This window comes from Microtus oregoni, unplaced genomic scaffold, assembly GCF_018167655.1.
Source record: "Microtus oregoni isolate MIOR12 unplaced genomic scaffold, Mior012 000036F_ref0000092, whole genome shotgun sequence".
NCBI lineage: Eukaryota > Metazoa > Chordata > Mammalia > Rodentia > Cricetidae > Microtus > Microtus oregoni.
The window spans coordinates 26,436,596-26,450,571 of NW_024543095.1; the positions used below are offsets into that span (position 1 = coordinate 26,436,596).

The following is a 13,976-nucleotide window of genomic DNA, read 5'->3' on the forward strand; positions in this document are numbered from 1 at the left end:
ACTGTAAGGCTCGCCTAGGAAAGCAGCCCCTGGTGTATGTGTGCAGTTAGAACAACACAGCTAGGTGAATCCATTCACATTTAGCTCCAAGATATAACAGAGATCAAGGACAGAGAAAAAATATAATGCAAAAAGATGAAAAAAAGTCACAACTGCAATGCAGCAATAGGTCAGCTCTCAAGCCCAACCATGACTGACTCCCAGTTTAACACACTCCCTAAGCACGCTGGGCTGTGCATCAGTGGAGCATGGCAACTGCATACACTGGTGAGTCACAAAGCAGGAACAATTGCTGATTCTGAACGGTTAAAAATAAATTCGAACAGAGACGGTCGGGATAGCATGCAAAACATTAGAGAAGTCTGGAGATCAGGATTCTCGTTTAATAGGAACCTGGAAGTGTTTGTTTGGACTTTCAATTCTCTGGGTTGCTAATCTCCTATTGCCTTGATCTGCTTTCCTGATCCTAAAGAACTCACTGATTGTGTTGAAGGTGCGCTGAACTAGGAGGGCTTGAACTGATGCTGAAAAACAGAACCCGGGATTTGGAGTTCATCCTCATCATTCTGATTCTTTTTCATGTTCTCCAAAAGGCAGTTCAGAAAAGGCAGAAGCATGGATACAAAATACAAGAGTTAAAACGTTTTAAGCTAGGTGAGTGGTCCATGCCTTCAGGCCCAAGGCCGTAGGAAGCTGAAGCAAGAAGGATCACTGGAGCAAGGAACTCAGTGCTGACCTGAACAACCCAGCAGGACTTCAGAAAGAGGTTTCGCCTAATACTAAGGGCTCTTGATTTCACTAGACTTCATCATAACCTTTATTAATTCCCAAACTCCATTACTTCCAACTATTTCCCTTACGTCTTTCTCCTCTTCAATACCTTAGGTACTTTACAATTTTAGTTTTCAATAACCTGGGTCTTAGAACTTTCTGGTACTTGCTTCCTTGAGATCTATTTAAGTCTTTGAATTTGTATATGAAATCCTAGAACCATATTTTGCAGTAATGAACAACTCTGATTAAATGATAATATTTCTTGCTAATATAACAGTGCATTTTAGGATGCCAAAGTGCACTTAATCTCACGTAATCGGCTCATTCTTTTCATACAACAGAATGTTCTAGGAATTGATGGTTCTCAAGCTACCAGCTACTGGGAAAACACACCAAATTACATCCCATCACCTCAGATTCAAACGGCCATAGCCTTTCTAGTTTTCAGAACAATAACCCTGACACAGTGTCCACTCCAGTGCCCTAGGGACCTCCCAAGTATTATGGTCTTTTTGGATGCTCTACGTTTCCTTCCTCCCACTCCCCATGGTATGCTGTTCATCTCCTATCAATTCCTAATAGCTTCTGAGCTTGCTCAAGGCTGACACCATTCATCTCTGCATCTACAGGGATGAGAAGAGCGCTAAGCAAACCTCAGTGACCCATACATGCTGTCTGGATATTACAACCTGATTCAGAGACCTCTGACTGAATTGGAGTTATAAAATACCATGTGACTAAGTACCTGTGGACTGCCTGGGGCGTCTTTCTGGCTCTAAGGAATATACTTGCACAGTTCCAGTATCTCTGAGCTCAACAAAAGTTCATCTAACAGAAGTGATTGAAAGGGGGTCACAAGATTTGAGGAGAACAGCAAAAGGATGGGGCAAAGACATATCAGGCCTGTAGTGTGAAGCACAGAACTTCAAAGGGAGAAATGAAACTAGTTTCTGCACCTTCCCCTTGCTCCTTCCTGGTTGCCAAAGCTTGTCATAACCTCCCACAGTGCTCAAGGTTTAATATTAGAAGTTAAATATTCTCCAATATTTAGTCTTTAGTACAAGGAATCCAATATCAGATCTCTCTTTAGCCTGAACACAGCATCACAGAAGCCTGTTAGTCAGCTTGTTAGTGCCTTCTCCCTGGCCACCCCTCACCATGATGAAGAAAGCAAGAGGATTATTTTCTACACATACATGCACTTCATTGGGGAATGCTGTTTGTGTTACTGATCACATGACTGTCAGGTCACCATGGTGACTGATATGGGGCATAATAAAAATGGATTGGCTAAACAAAGAAAATCAGGTACACCAAATACCAGACAAGAAAGGCCAGAAACAACTTGCTCTCACCAAGTTTATCCTCATAGGACATTTTGGCCTTTCCCGTATCTCCTCAGTGGATCCTAACAGTCTGCAGAGAACCGGTGGAAACAGCTGGCACAGATAATTTTGCTGTTATTATCAATCTTTATCTGTCGATGAAGTAACAGTTTGTGGCAACAGGGACACTCTCAAAGGAGTGAGTAGCCCACTGAGACAATGGATATGGCAAGCCATGTCCCTGTGAATAAGTGTCAGGGTTGAGGTCTTAGGACAGAAGTCCCCTTTCTTCAACGGGATCATCACCATGGCCAGACTTACACTATCTCTGTAAAGGCCAAATCCTGTGACTGTTAGCATCTGGATAGCAGAGTTTAGGAATAAGTTGGAAAAATTCTCCCCACTCACAAATTGCAGTGCTAACTCCATTTTTATTAGTATTACTTTTTCCTTTTTCTTTAAAAAAAAACAGTAGAGGGTTTCACTGACAAACTCAGACTTCTATAGTTTAAAATATTAGCTTAATTAAATTCCCTAAGACATATTTCAAAGCTTGACTGGATGTTGGATTGTGTCGTGTCTGTTTTTTCCCTCATTGAAAGCTTTTTTGTTTGTTTGTTTTCTCAAGGATTTCTATCCCAAGGGAGAAATAAAAGGGCAAAACCATGTAAGAATGTCTATGGTCTTGGTTTTATTTTTTATGGTGCTAAGTGTACATTTTACTGCAAGGCTATACCTCAAACCCCTTAGAATTTCATTTTTTAAAAAATGTATGTTGTTGGAGCTGCGGGCCTCTTCCCACAGCCCGGCTCCTGGCCGCTTGGCTAGCTTATACCCCAAAATAACAACACACAAACTGTATTCTTTTAAACACTGCTTGGCCCATTATATCTAGCCTCTTCTAGGCTAACTCTCGCACCTGGACTAGCCCATTTCTAATAATGTGTGTAGCACCCCAAGATGCGCTTACCCGGAAGATTCTAGCCTACGTCCATCCTGGGTCGGAGTTTTATTGCATCTGCTCAGGAGAGGGGAGCATGGCCTCTGAGCTCACTTCCTCTTCCTCCCAGCATTCTGTTCTGTTTACTCCTCCCACCTCTGTTTTAACCTATGAGGGCCAAGCAGTTTCTTTATCATAATTAACCAATGACCTTCCTCCATCAAATGTAGACTGTTTTTCTTTCAAACTATATAGACTTATTAGCAATCAGACTAGACAAAGTGACAAGTTCTTCATGATGCTACAGACACAAGCAGAAACTCTCATAAATTATGAATTAACAAGGGGATACTTTACTAACTGGGAGTACTTTTCAGTGTCGCCAAAAGTGACCTCAGAAATCTTTCACATCTGCTGCTTTTAGTAACACATTGTCTAAAACAAATGAGATTAATAAACTTCAAGGGGGGTAAGTAAGAAAAAGATAAAATAAGTATCAAAATCTCTACACAAGACTTTGCTACCAGGGAGATTAGACTAAATCGGAAAAATCACTCCCGAAGACTTAGTTTCAACTTCATAACGACACAACCATGACTCTACTTATTCCTTCAGAACCCAAATATCTTGCTGTAATAAAAACAAAATATAAACCTTCCCTAGAAACAGGGCTTTCTTTTGTGTTCTCAAAAAAGATGTTCTGCCTTTGCTTGTTTACAGTCAATATTAAGTACAATTAAAGTACTCTGCCCCCCCAACCCCATTCCACCCCTGGAAATGGATTTCAGCATTTGTTATTGAGAACGAAACACTTGGTGCATGCTGTTAGCAGAGATGGCATTATCAGAAAAGTTCTGCAAGGTCGAAGGGGGTTTAGAAGAAGGCGACACAGATTCTGGGCTCGGGCTCGCTCTCCAGTTTAACTGGAATATTTCATTTCTATGGAGTGTGGTTTGTCTAGCTGTGGAGGTCGGTCTGCAGCGATGGAATGGGAACAATCAACATGGGCAACAGGGAAGGGCTAGGAGAATGCTATGTGCCGAAATGGTCATGATCCACAGAGACCATCCGACACGAATTGTCAGGCTTGACTAATAGTTTCTGTCTCTAACAGAATGGCATCATTGCACACCATGCTCATAGCACACAGAGTCCTTGCTCCTATGGAGCCTCTCACCTTCTAATGCAGAGAGTGAAAAGGCCTGCAGAAAGGCGGGGAAAGAAAGCCTCTCTGGACCCTTGAACCTGAATGAAGTGTGGGAGTGAGCCGCCAGGGTGATCTCGGGGAGAGCATTCAAAGCAGAGAGAATACCAAGGGCAAAGGCCAGGAGGCAGGATTGTGCTTGCAGTGTTCCAAACTTTCAAGACAGGCGTAGCACAGGTTGGAGCCAAGTGAGAGGGAGTGGTGGCAGTGATTGCAAAAGGCAGGTAGGCTAAGGAAACCCAGGCAGTGCTGACTGAATCAAGATGTTAAAGAGGAACTCTGGTCCGTGTGCTTGATTACAAGGAGGGTCTCAAACGGTTGGAGGACGTTTAGGACACTTTGACAGGGGACTCTGGAACACTACAGATCCACGATTACACAGAGAGAGTGCAAGCTGAAAGACACCATGGTGATGGTTCAGGTAGGGGTGAGGACCATGGTGATGTTTCAGGTAGGAGTGAGGACCATGGTGATGGTTCAGGTAGGGGCAAGGACCATGGCGATGGTTCAAGTAGGGGTGAGGACCATGGCAATGGTTCAGGTAAGGGTGAGGACCATGGCAATGGTTCAGGTAGGGGTGAGGACCATGGTGATCATTCAGGTAGGGGTGAGGGGTAGAGAGATTATCATTTCCCTAGCTGGGCCAGAAAGAGGATAAGGCTATTTAAGGGAAAATGGAGATAATTTCATTTGTGAGTATATTGTGGGTTGAGGGGGCTCTGGGACATACAGGAAGAGTCCTCTAATAGGAATTAGAAAAGCAATTCTACAGCTCACCAGAGAATTCCAGTTGGAGACAAAGGCTTTCAGAAACCACTGAGTGAAACACAATGGTTGGCACAACAAACAACGTTTTAACTAGTACCCAAGAATGGCAGAGAAGATGTAAGACCCGGAGAATCAGAGGTGGAGCTCCACGTCCTGTTGGGAACTCACAAAGTGGGCAGGAACCAGATATCTGTGGATACAAGCGATGTAACTCAGCCCAACTTTTAAAGCCTTTAGCAAAAAGAAAGAGTGAAGACAAGGGCAGCATACCATAACTGGATGTATCTTTAAAATTATAACTTAAGCATTCCAGAAATCACAAATGTTCAAGTAGCACTGATCCCAGCATAGTGGCATACAGAAGAAGTTACAAAAACTGCCCCCAGGCTAATAAGTATCCAGTGGGGAAAGACGGTAACACAAAACCTGAGGAAATAAAACTGGAGAAATCGCTTTCTCAGGTTGTTTTCTTTCAAACTCTTTATTGATGGCTTTCCCACCAAAGCAAAGGGAGCTATGGCCAGAGAAAAGGGATGCAAAGGAGTCTCTCTGAAACCTGAAAGGGTGAATCTGGGTAAGACAGGGCAGAGGCAGGGCTGTGGGCAGGCTGCCTGTGAGAGAAAGACAGACATGGGCTGGCACGGATGGAATCAAACTCCCTGCCCTGCCACCTTCCTGCAGTGGCTTGCCCCCATTCTGGGGGCATTCAGAGGGTCTCTGAGAAAGTGAGACTAAGTCTGTGCAATGCTAGGCACACCCCCAGCTAACTCTCCCCGCTTCTCTCTCCAGTTTTAAGAGGCAGAAAATGAACTAGGTTAAGATGAAAAGAAGAAATGTGTGCTTGTAAGGGATTCTCCACGAGCTAATTCTTAAAACATATTCTCCTTTCAAAAATGAAGAAAGATGGAAGGACAGCACGAAAGCACCATCTATACAGGGAGACACCACTGCATCTCAGCCTCAACCAACACCGCACCCCAGTCTGCTGCTCGCACCTGCTGTTGGCTCCAGAGGTTGCCAGAGGACAAGAAGTTACTCAGGAGCAGCCGCAGCAGGCAGCCAGTTTTGCCACGGTTCCTTCGCTCTTATTAAAACAATAAAAACAGGCTTTAAAGGTCGGTCAATGGACCGATGCACCATAACCCTACAGGTGAGCAAGTGAAAAGAAAAGCCACACCCGAAAACCCAGTGTGGTCCAGACCCTGGTGGAAACAAAAGCTCCACACAAGAACAGAGAACACGAGATCACGCCTTTCTCTCATGTTGGAATCCCTTTGTGAGCTCTGCACCCTGAATCCATACACCTGCGGGGGTTAGTTCACTTGGCTGCCTGGAAGGACGGGTGGCTAGCTGCAGGGATGGGAAACCCCTACTTAACCTTTTCCAGCCTTCACTCAAGTAAAGGATTCAGGGAGAAAGTGGTGAGGTGCACACAGTACCATTCACAGTGAGCCCAGAGTAGAAACCCCAATAGAATCATACACCCAGGACCACAGGTGACACACAAGGACAGATGCTCCCTCTATTAGTTAGTATTTGGAGGTTATCTCTTATGTGTGGAGAGTCCCTTATGATTATTATAATCACACCTGTGTACAGTGGCTCATGCCTGTAGTCTCAGTACTCCAAGGCAGGAAGATCTCCATGAGTATGAAACCAGCTTTGGCTACAGGGTAAATTCCAGAGAAGCCTGGATTACAGAATGAAACTGTCTAACAAAGAAACCCTTCCCTCCGATGTTTTTGAAGAAAAAAAAATAATCACAAGTAGATTTTTCTGTTGTTTTGTTCGAATGAAAGTATCTGTGGAAAACACTCCAATTCAAGTGTGAAACAACCCCATTTCTCACTGAGAAAAGAAGAAAGGGGGAAGGGAAAACACACGATCTGGCTTCTGCGGCAAGCTTTAATGGGGATTCAGCCAGCTACAAGTCAGAAGTACCATTTATTTCCCTCTATCAGAAATTCCAGCTGAGGAGAAGAAACGACTTTGGTGAGGGGGAAAAAAGAGAGAGAGAGCAAATTTGCCAAACACAGGCTTAATGTTTTGAAATGAATGCATAACATAAAAATAAGGCACAATAAGGCAGACTCCATTGCCTATGCATCAACATTAAAGTAAGAACCAAAGGGAAGCTGGACAGAGTTTCCTTCAAATAGGCGTTACATTCCAGAGAGGACGTAGATTGGATTTGACACTTGGCGTTCTTCCGCCTCTGGAATGAGCATTTTCGATGCCGTGCAAGGCATCTCTCGGAAGTCACCTGTGTTGATTCCATTTCTATTATCCCACCTTCATGCCCCACTGCTCACTGTTTACACAAACAATGTGCAAATTTACATGCAGGGCAGTTTTCACGAGGGCAGCGTGCACAGCAGCACACATCAGCAAAAGAACTCCCCCAGCCGGCAAGTGAAGTGCAAATCCAGCGCCACGCCCTTATCGGGTGGTGCGTCACTAAATGAGGCCCGGCATGCACACCACCATTCTACTCAGATTAGTGAGCCTCACGGGATTAACAAAGCAAAACCTCAGGCCAAACCAAGTGAACGCCCGATAGTGACTTCACAAATCCTCAGATCAATGGGTTGGGGGCAGGAAAGAGGTTAAGAGGTAAGCAAAGAGTAATAACAACTCAATTTGTTAGAAGACTAGGCCCTGCCGTGAAGGACCTCACTACTTTAAAGCTGTGCTTCCAAAACCAAAACACAAACAGGAGGGAGAAAGGGAAAGAGTGAGGGAGGAAGGGAAAAACTATTATCAGAGGCCCCAGAGATGGGCCAGTGGGTAAAGACGGTTGCTTTCAAGGCTCACAGGCTGAACTTAATCACCAGAACCTAAAGCAATGCCTGCGAGTTGGCTTCTCGCCTCCATCTACACGTCGTGGCAAGTGGATGCAAGTGTGCATGCATGGACACACAAACACACAAGGAATAAAAAAAATAAATAAATGTAATAAAAAAAAATAAGGGACCTATTATCAGCTTCATGGGCATGCGCACACCAACACACCGAAATGACTAGCATGCAGTTAAAGCTCAATAAATGTTAGCTGTTTTTATTATATATAGGAAGAAAGGGGAAGGAAGACTAAAAACGAACTCCCTTAGATTGGTGGTTTTGGCGTATGTGGGGATCACTGCCAATTCCAAGCTGTGATCACCCAGCATCTAGGAGGCACTCCATAACTATTTGATAATTTGTTAAAGACATGCTTTCCAGAGTGAGGATGCTGGCTATCACCATGGTCATCATTCCCTCGTATGTTCTGCCCACACTTGGAAAGCACTGCTGTTAGACCGACATTCTATTGGGCTCCTCATGAGGACACGGTGAGCAACAACTATAACTGCCTAAGATCAGGAACCATACACCTGCCTCAACACCTTCTCACTGACCTCAGAGACTGTTAATTAAAGCTTTTACTTTGCATGCACACACGAGAAAAATGTTCAAAGAATTCCCTGATACTTGGATTCCCTCAAAATTGAACAAGCATCTGGCCAGGTAATGAATTACTATCTTCCTTTGTTCTTTCCCACTAAAACGTAAGGGCCATCACCTTCAGTAAGCCAGAGAAAACTAAAAACCCAGCTAAACGGAGGGCGCACTGCAGCTCAGTGGCCTGCGAGTCTTCGGAACTGTGAGGAAACAGCGTGTTACCTTTGCAGAATGCTCCATGGTGACCACCACCTTGGTTTTGGAACTGGACACTAAATCCATGGCTCCTCCCATTCCTTTCACCATTTTCCCCTGTAAAACAGAAACAGAAAATGAGTAGCCGTGTAACCATTTACATCCATCACAGAGGGAGTACTCCATCAACTTGCCAGAACAAGCCACCGCAGGAAAAACTTACTGGCCATCACTACTCAGTTCCTGAAGCTTTGGAACCTGAACTTTTGTTATTCTGTTAGCCTGTGGTCAGAGGACGAAGTTCAGAATGACTTTTTAAAGATACATTTATTATTGTCGCTGATGCGGTTATTGTTATCGTGTGTATGTGCGGAACGACTCAGAGGCAAGTGTGCATGGCGTGCACGTACAAGTTAAAGAGCGACTCTGCTGAGCTGGTTCTCTCCCTTCCACATTTTCAGAGATTCTCAGGATCAAACCCAGCGCGTCAGGCTTCGGCTGCAGGCGCTGAATCTGCTGCTAGGCCATCTTGCCAGCTCCCAGGGTGAATATTATAACCTCATGTAACGACTAAGTGTTACTAATACAATTTTGTTGACAACTTATTGGAAGTAAAACAATCAGTGAATAAGAAACCAAGATAAGAACCTCTGTAGAATTCTTGCAAAAATATTCGATTGAAACCTGACACCTACGACCTCCACTTCCTTCTTTTAAACAGGTAGTTGCTGTTACTGATTTTTCATCACAGACACTTTCTAAGGCACGCTGGGTTCCCCACAGATTCATACTAGCAGGCTGAGGCACCAAAAACATTCTCCAGCAGGGACTAATAATGAAGGTGGTTCTGTCTGTCTATCTCTCGAGCTCTGGACTTTCATCTTGCGCCTGGAAAAGAAAGCGCGAATGAAAAGAAAACCACATTCCAGTCGAGCAAAACCAGAACCCAGAAGCTGCATTCAGAACCGTTTCGCCATCACTGATCTATCCCTACCCACGCACCCTTTCATCTTCATTCATTATTCATTGATCCACCGCCTTCTAGGTGCCATGCACACGCAGAGATTCCCACTGCCTGCCTGCTCGGTCTCCTGGATACAGAGTTTTGGAAAACACAGGTGTTTCCAAAGGTGATGAAATCAATCCTCCCACAGCTCCGTGAAGACAGGACTCCTAACGTTGAAACGCCTTGTTTATTTATTTTTAAGCCCAGTCCTCTTGCTCACTTGTCAGCAAGTACTTTCCAATAATCTCAGAGCTCTGAAGAGATTACGAAGGGCACCTGGGTTTAAAGCAGGACCTCAAATCCATGACTCCAGAGACATCTTGGAGGCAAACGCAGCACGATGCCGGCATGAATTAGATGAACAGCACATAAAGAAGGAGGAAGCAGCTGGCTACTTTGTGGCTTAGAGCCTGCCACCAAGGAGATGGGTAGCAGCTGGCAACAGTAGAGGGCAGAGGCACGTGGAGGATGCAGGATCAGTTAAGGTCAGGCAGAGAAGTTGGAAAGAATGCAGAATATCCACGAGGAGATGTGCAATGCTTACTTCGTCAGTCAACGCTGTGACCCTTTGTCAGCAGGAACTTTAACAGACTGGCCATCAGGTCATTGCATGTCTATAGAAAACACCAGTATCTTCACGGCTCAACAAAGATGAGAAAGTTACAGAGAGAAACAGAAAACTGAAATCCAGTTAATGTGCTATAAATTTCTTAAATTAAAAAAAAAAATCCTGGGTTAGAATACAACACAGGCAAATTCTGAGACACAATGATTACAAAGATTTACAATCTTATGACAGCCTCTAACAGGAAGCTTGCCCAATTTAACTAAAGCAGATGCACATGCTTGAAATCGCTTCAATTAGTTAAATACTTAGAGAGAACCTCATGGGTACGAAACATAGCATTTTATACAATTGTAGAAAAGCCACCTGTTTGCCTCTATTAAAAAGAACCCTCACTCTCCTCGCTCGCTATATATGAAGTCCTCCATCACTCAGTTAAGTGATCTTTTGCTCTCCAGCCCCCGGAAGCACAAGCTAGAAATTTCATGGCACCATTCTTAACACTTGAGCGCCTGCTTCCAAAAGTGCAAAACGTCCAAGATTGGAGCAGAACACCTGCGTCGATTCTGTCAACCTCTGTGTGAACAGGCAAACCTCTGTGTGACACATCAAACCTCTTGGAATTTGAGTTCAGTATCTATAAGACTAAAATAAGACGGTGCATCTTTGTCACAGAGCTGTGGTAAACCCTGCATAAGACAATGTATGGAAATGTATGGCAAAACATTTACAAAGATATTCATGTATGTCTTCAGTCAGGCAGCTCACCTTGTTGAGTAACTAGCGTAAGCTTAATACTACACTAGAACTCTTTTCTTTTAAATGTTCATTGTCTAGTTAAAGGAGAGTAACCAAGAGTCATTTTTAAAAAGCTTTAGGCCAAGCAAGCTTTCTTTCTCTGAAAGCAGCATTCCGCACTTCTCTCTTATCCCTAAGATGCAGCTAAGTGACCTTTCGCTGAGTCCTTTCAGTATGTAATTCTACTATTACAGGGACATTTCAGCTTTGTCCTTCCCTCCCTACTGGCTCCTTTTCCCCTAACCCATAAATAACTGGATGAGGAAATTAGGCTGGCACAGGCATGTTCAAGTTAGAGCAGAGCACTGAGGGTGCACCTGGTAAGTGTGCCTGCAGAAGGGATGGAAGGAAGGGGAGACAGCAATGTTGCTAAAAGGGGATTTCAGAGAACTTATTCACCAGTAGAGCAGACCAAAGTGTATCCAGTAGTAACAGCAAACCTTTCAGGTATCTGGTTTTCTTTGCCTTTAGTATGCTCGACACATCAGAGAAAGAAAACAGATGTTTCCTCCCATCTGAACTCCCAAAAGGTTTCTGAAACAGAATCAATTACTGAAGAAAGACACGTGATTCTATCTAGACTGGCATGAACAAAAGAAAAGCAGTTGTCTAAGGCATACTCATCATCACCCTTTAACTCAGCTTATCAGCCTTCATTTGAGACCCAGCCATTGGCATTTCCCAGCTCTACCGCGGTGAAGACTAGCAATGTGCCTGAATTCCAGACAATGGGAGAAAAGAAAGGCAATATTTGTGACGTCTAGGTACTGGCCCACAACAATTCTTATATGCCTTCTTCATGTGCCTTTACCTTCTACAGTATGGACATGGGAAGGCAAGGTGAATATAGATGAGCTCTCTTCATCCAGGGTCCTTGCACGGCTGTGCATAACAAAGCACACTTACTTAGAACTACATTCCACTACTCATCATCAACAGAGAGTGATGTTTTGGGCGCCAGATCACTGAAACTGGAAGACATACTTCACACAGCAGCTGGTGTAACTAATTCAATGATGTGGTGACCAAGTTACAGGAATAGCAAAGAACTCAAGGTGAACTAGAGTCAGTTATATAATGGAGCAAAGGGAAAGGGACCAGCAAAGCTCCTCAGAGGCAAGAGGAAGATGACTCTTCCAGACACTGTGCTGGGCTCCATAACTCACTGCTCTACCCAAATGCCCAGCACATCGCTTGACATTTAGGAAGGCATAATATTCTTTCTCCGTGAATGACTGAGGGAAGAGAGTGAGCAACTGTATAGCGTGGATTTATTGAGAGAGCAGCTGAAAAGGAATTCAACTTCCACGCTCATCTTCCTCCGCAACTCAATATCCTATTCAACATGCAAAACAAAAGGCCGAGAAAAAAAGGAGGGAATTAAGGAACTAAAAATACACCTTTAAATAAATTGTGAGAGAAAGTTGTCACTTGCAGAAAAATAGGCCTGTAATGCAGAAGAGGTTTGGGGCACGAGTTGAGCACCGGGCAGCATGACACCAAGTCCGGCCTCTTTAAAACTCTCATCAGCAAACACATATTTCTTGAATGGTCCAACTTTAGATCTGGAATGTGTCCCATGAAGCATAATGGGGAGATGATTGCTGGATGTTCAGCTTAGAGCCATCTCATCATTTTTCATTTAAAGGCTGACCCTGATAGCAAGCATGAAAAGAATGCAATAAAATGAGCTAGAAATGTGGTATCTCCATCACCACAGCCACACAACGCTTCTAAAATGATAATGCTCCAACTATGATCCTTCATCCATAACTCCTCACCCAGCCTCTGCTATACAAGCACCACGGCAGAAATCACAAATAAAAGACCACTAGGATTTTCAATACAAATCTAGAATATAGGCTTTAATTATGAGTCAATATTTTAAATGTATTTCATCTGCTTTGTTTCTATCTATTAAAGTTAGATTTTTTTTTTTAAAAAAGTAAAACTACTAAGGTATTAACATTAAAATTAGTGATGCATCAAACTACAAATGTTCAGTTATATGTAAAAAGAAATAGTAAGTCAAGCTCTGGACATGATCATGCAATTTGTGATGACTTTACAAGGAGTTTGAATATTCTGAACAGTACTGCAAAAATATATGCTTTAAATAAAACACAAAACATATTGAAAATTATTCATGACACCATCTTTTTCATTAGGCCATAAATAGCAATGCATCAGCTCTAGATTTGTTACTTTTCAGTATTCTGGTCTGAAGTGAGAAGTCATTTAATCATATCCAGAAACAATTTATAGCGCTTTTAAGTGGTGGCATGTGCCACAGTAGGAAATGTGAACTCACTGGAGGAGCAAGGGAAGGATGGCTGTGGTGCGGTTTATTAATAAAACTGGCACTTGCTGCTCAGTATTAAACACCAGAACACGAAGTACCCACCTCAGTCCAAATATAAGCCTCTTTATTTCTGTCTTCCCCGTTATTAAACAATGCCCAAGGGAAGCAAAGTTCTCCTTAGCATGCTCCCACTTAAAGAGCAGGAGGCAAACTAAGATGGTTAAATAATAACATTTGTTAAAACCCAAAGAAAACAGGTTATAACTGCTTTTCTTTAGGGACAAGGAGGATTTCCAGTTTGCCTTGGTTTACAACAAAGTTCCGGCAGAGTGCTTTCCTTCTTACATTATACCTAGTTTTCAAAGCCTAGAAAGACAGGAACTTTCCTCTCACAGATTTAATTCTGTTCCCCAGGACAGGTGAATTGATCATGTAAATGAACTAGTTTGGGACTGGAAATATAATTACATTCTCTGTTGCTAGGTAGGTAAAATTGCTTATGCATCATAAATATCAGTTATCCATCACAAAGTGGCCTTTGCAAAAGCAAAATGTAATAAACTTGGCATTTCCTTTTAATAAGCACTTTTATTCTTGTTCTTGCAAGGACCTGTCTTGTCAGCTACAACCCGCCCTGGGGCTCCTCTGGATTTAACCC

At 43.3% G+C, this 13,976-nt stretch overlaps 1 protein-coding gene across 1 annotated transcript in view; it reads right to left on the minus strand.

Moving 5' to 3' along the window:
- The window catches only part of Oxct1 (3-oxoacid CoA-transferase 1), a 116,506-nt gene that overhangs the window by 14,335 nt on the left and 88,195 nt on the right, over positions 1-13,976 (minus strand). The window contains exon 14 of the mRNA XM_041631158.1: positions 8,675-8,764. Coding sequence (XP_041487092.1) covers positions 8,675-8,764 — 90 coding nt within the window. The remainder of the gene's footprint in view (positions 1-8,674; positions 8,765-13,976) is intronic.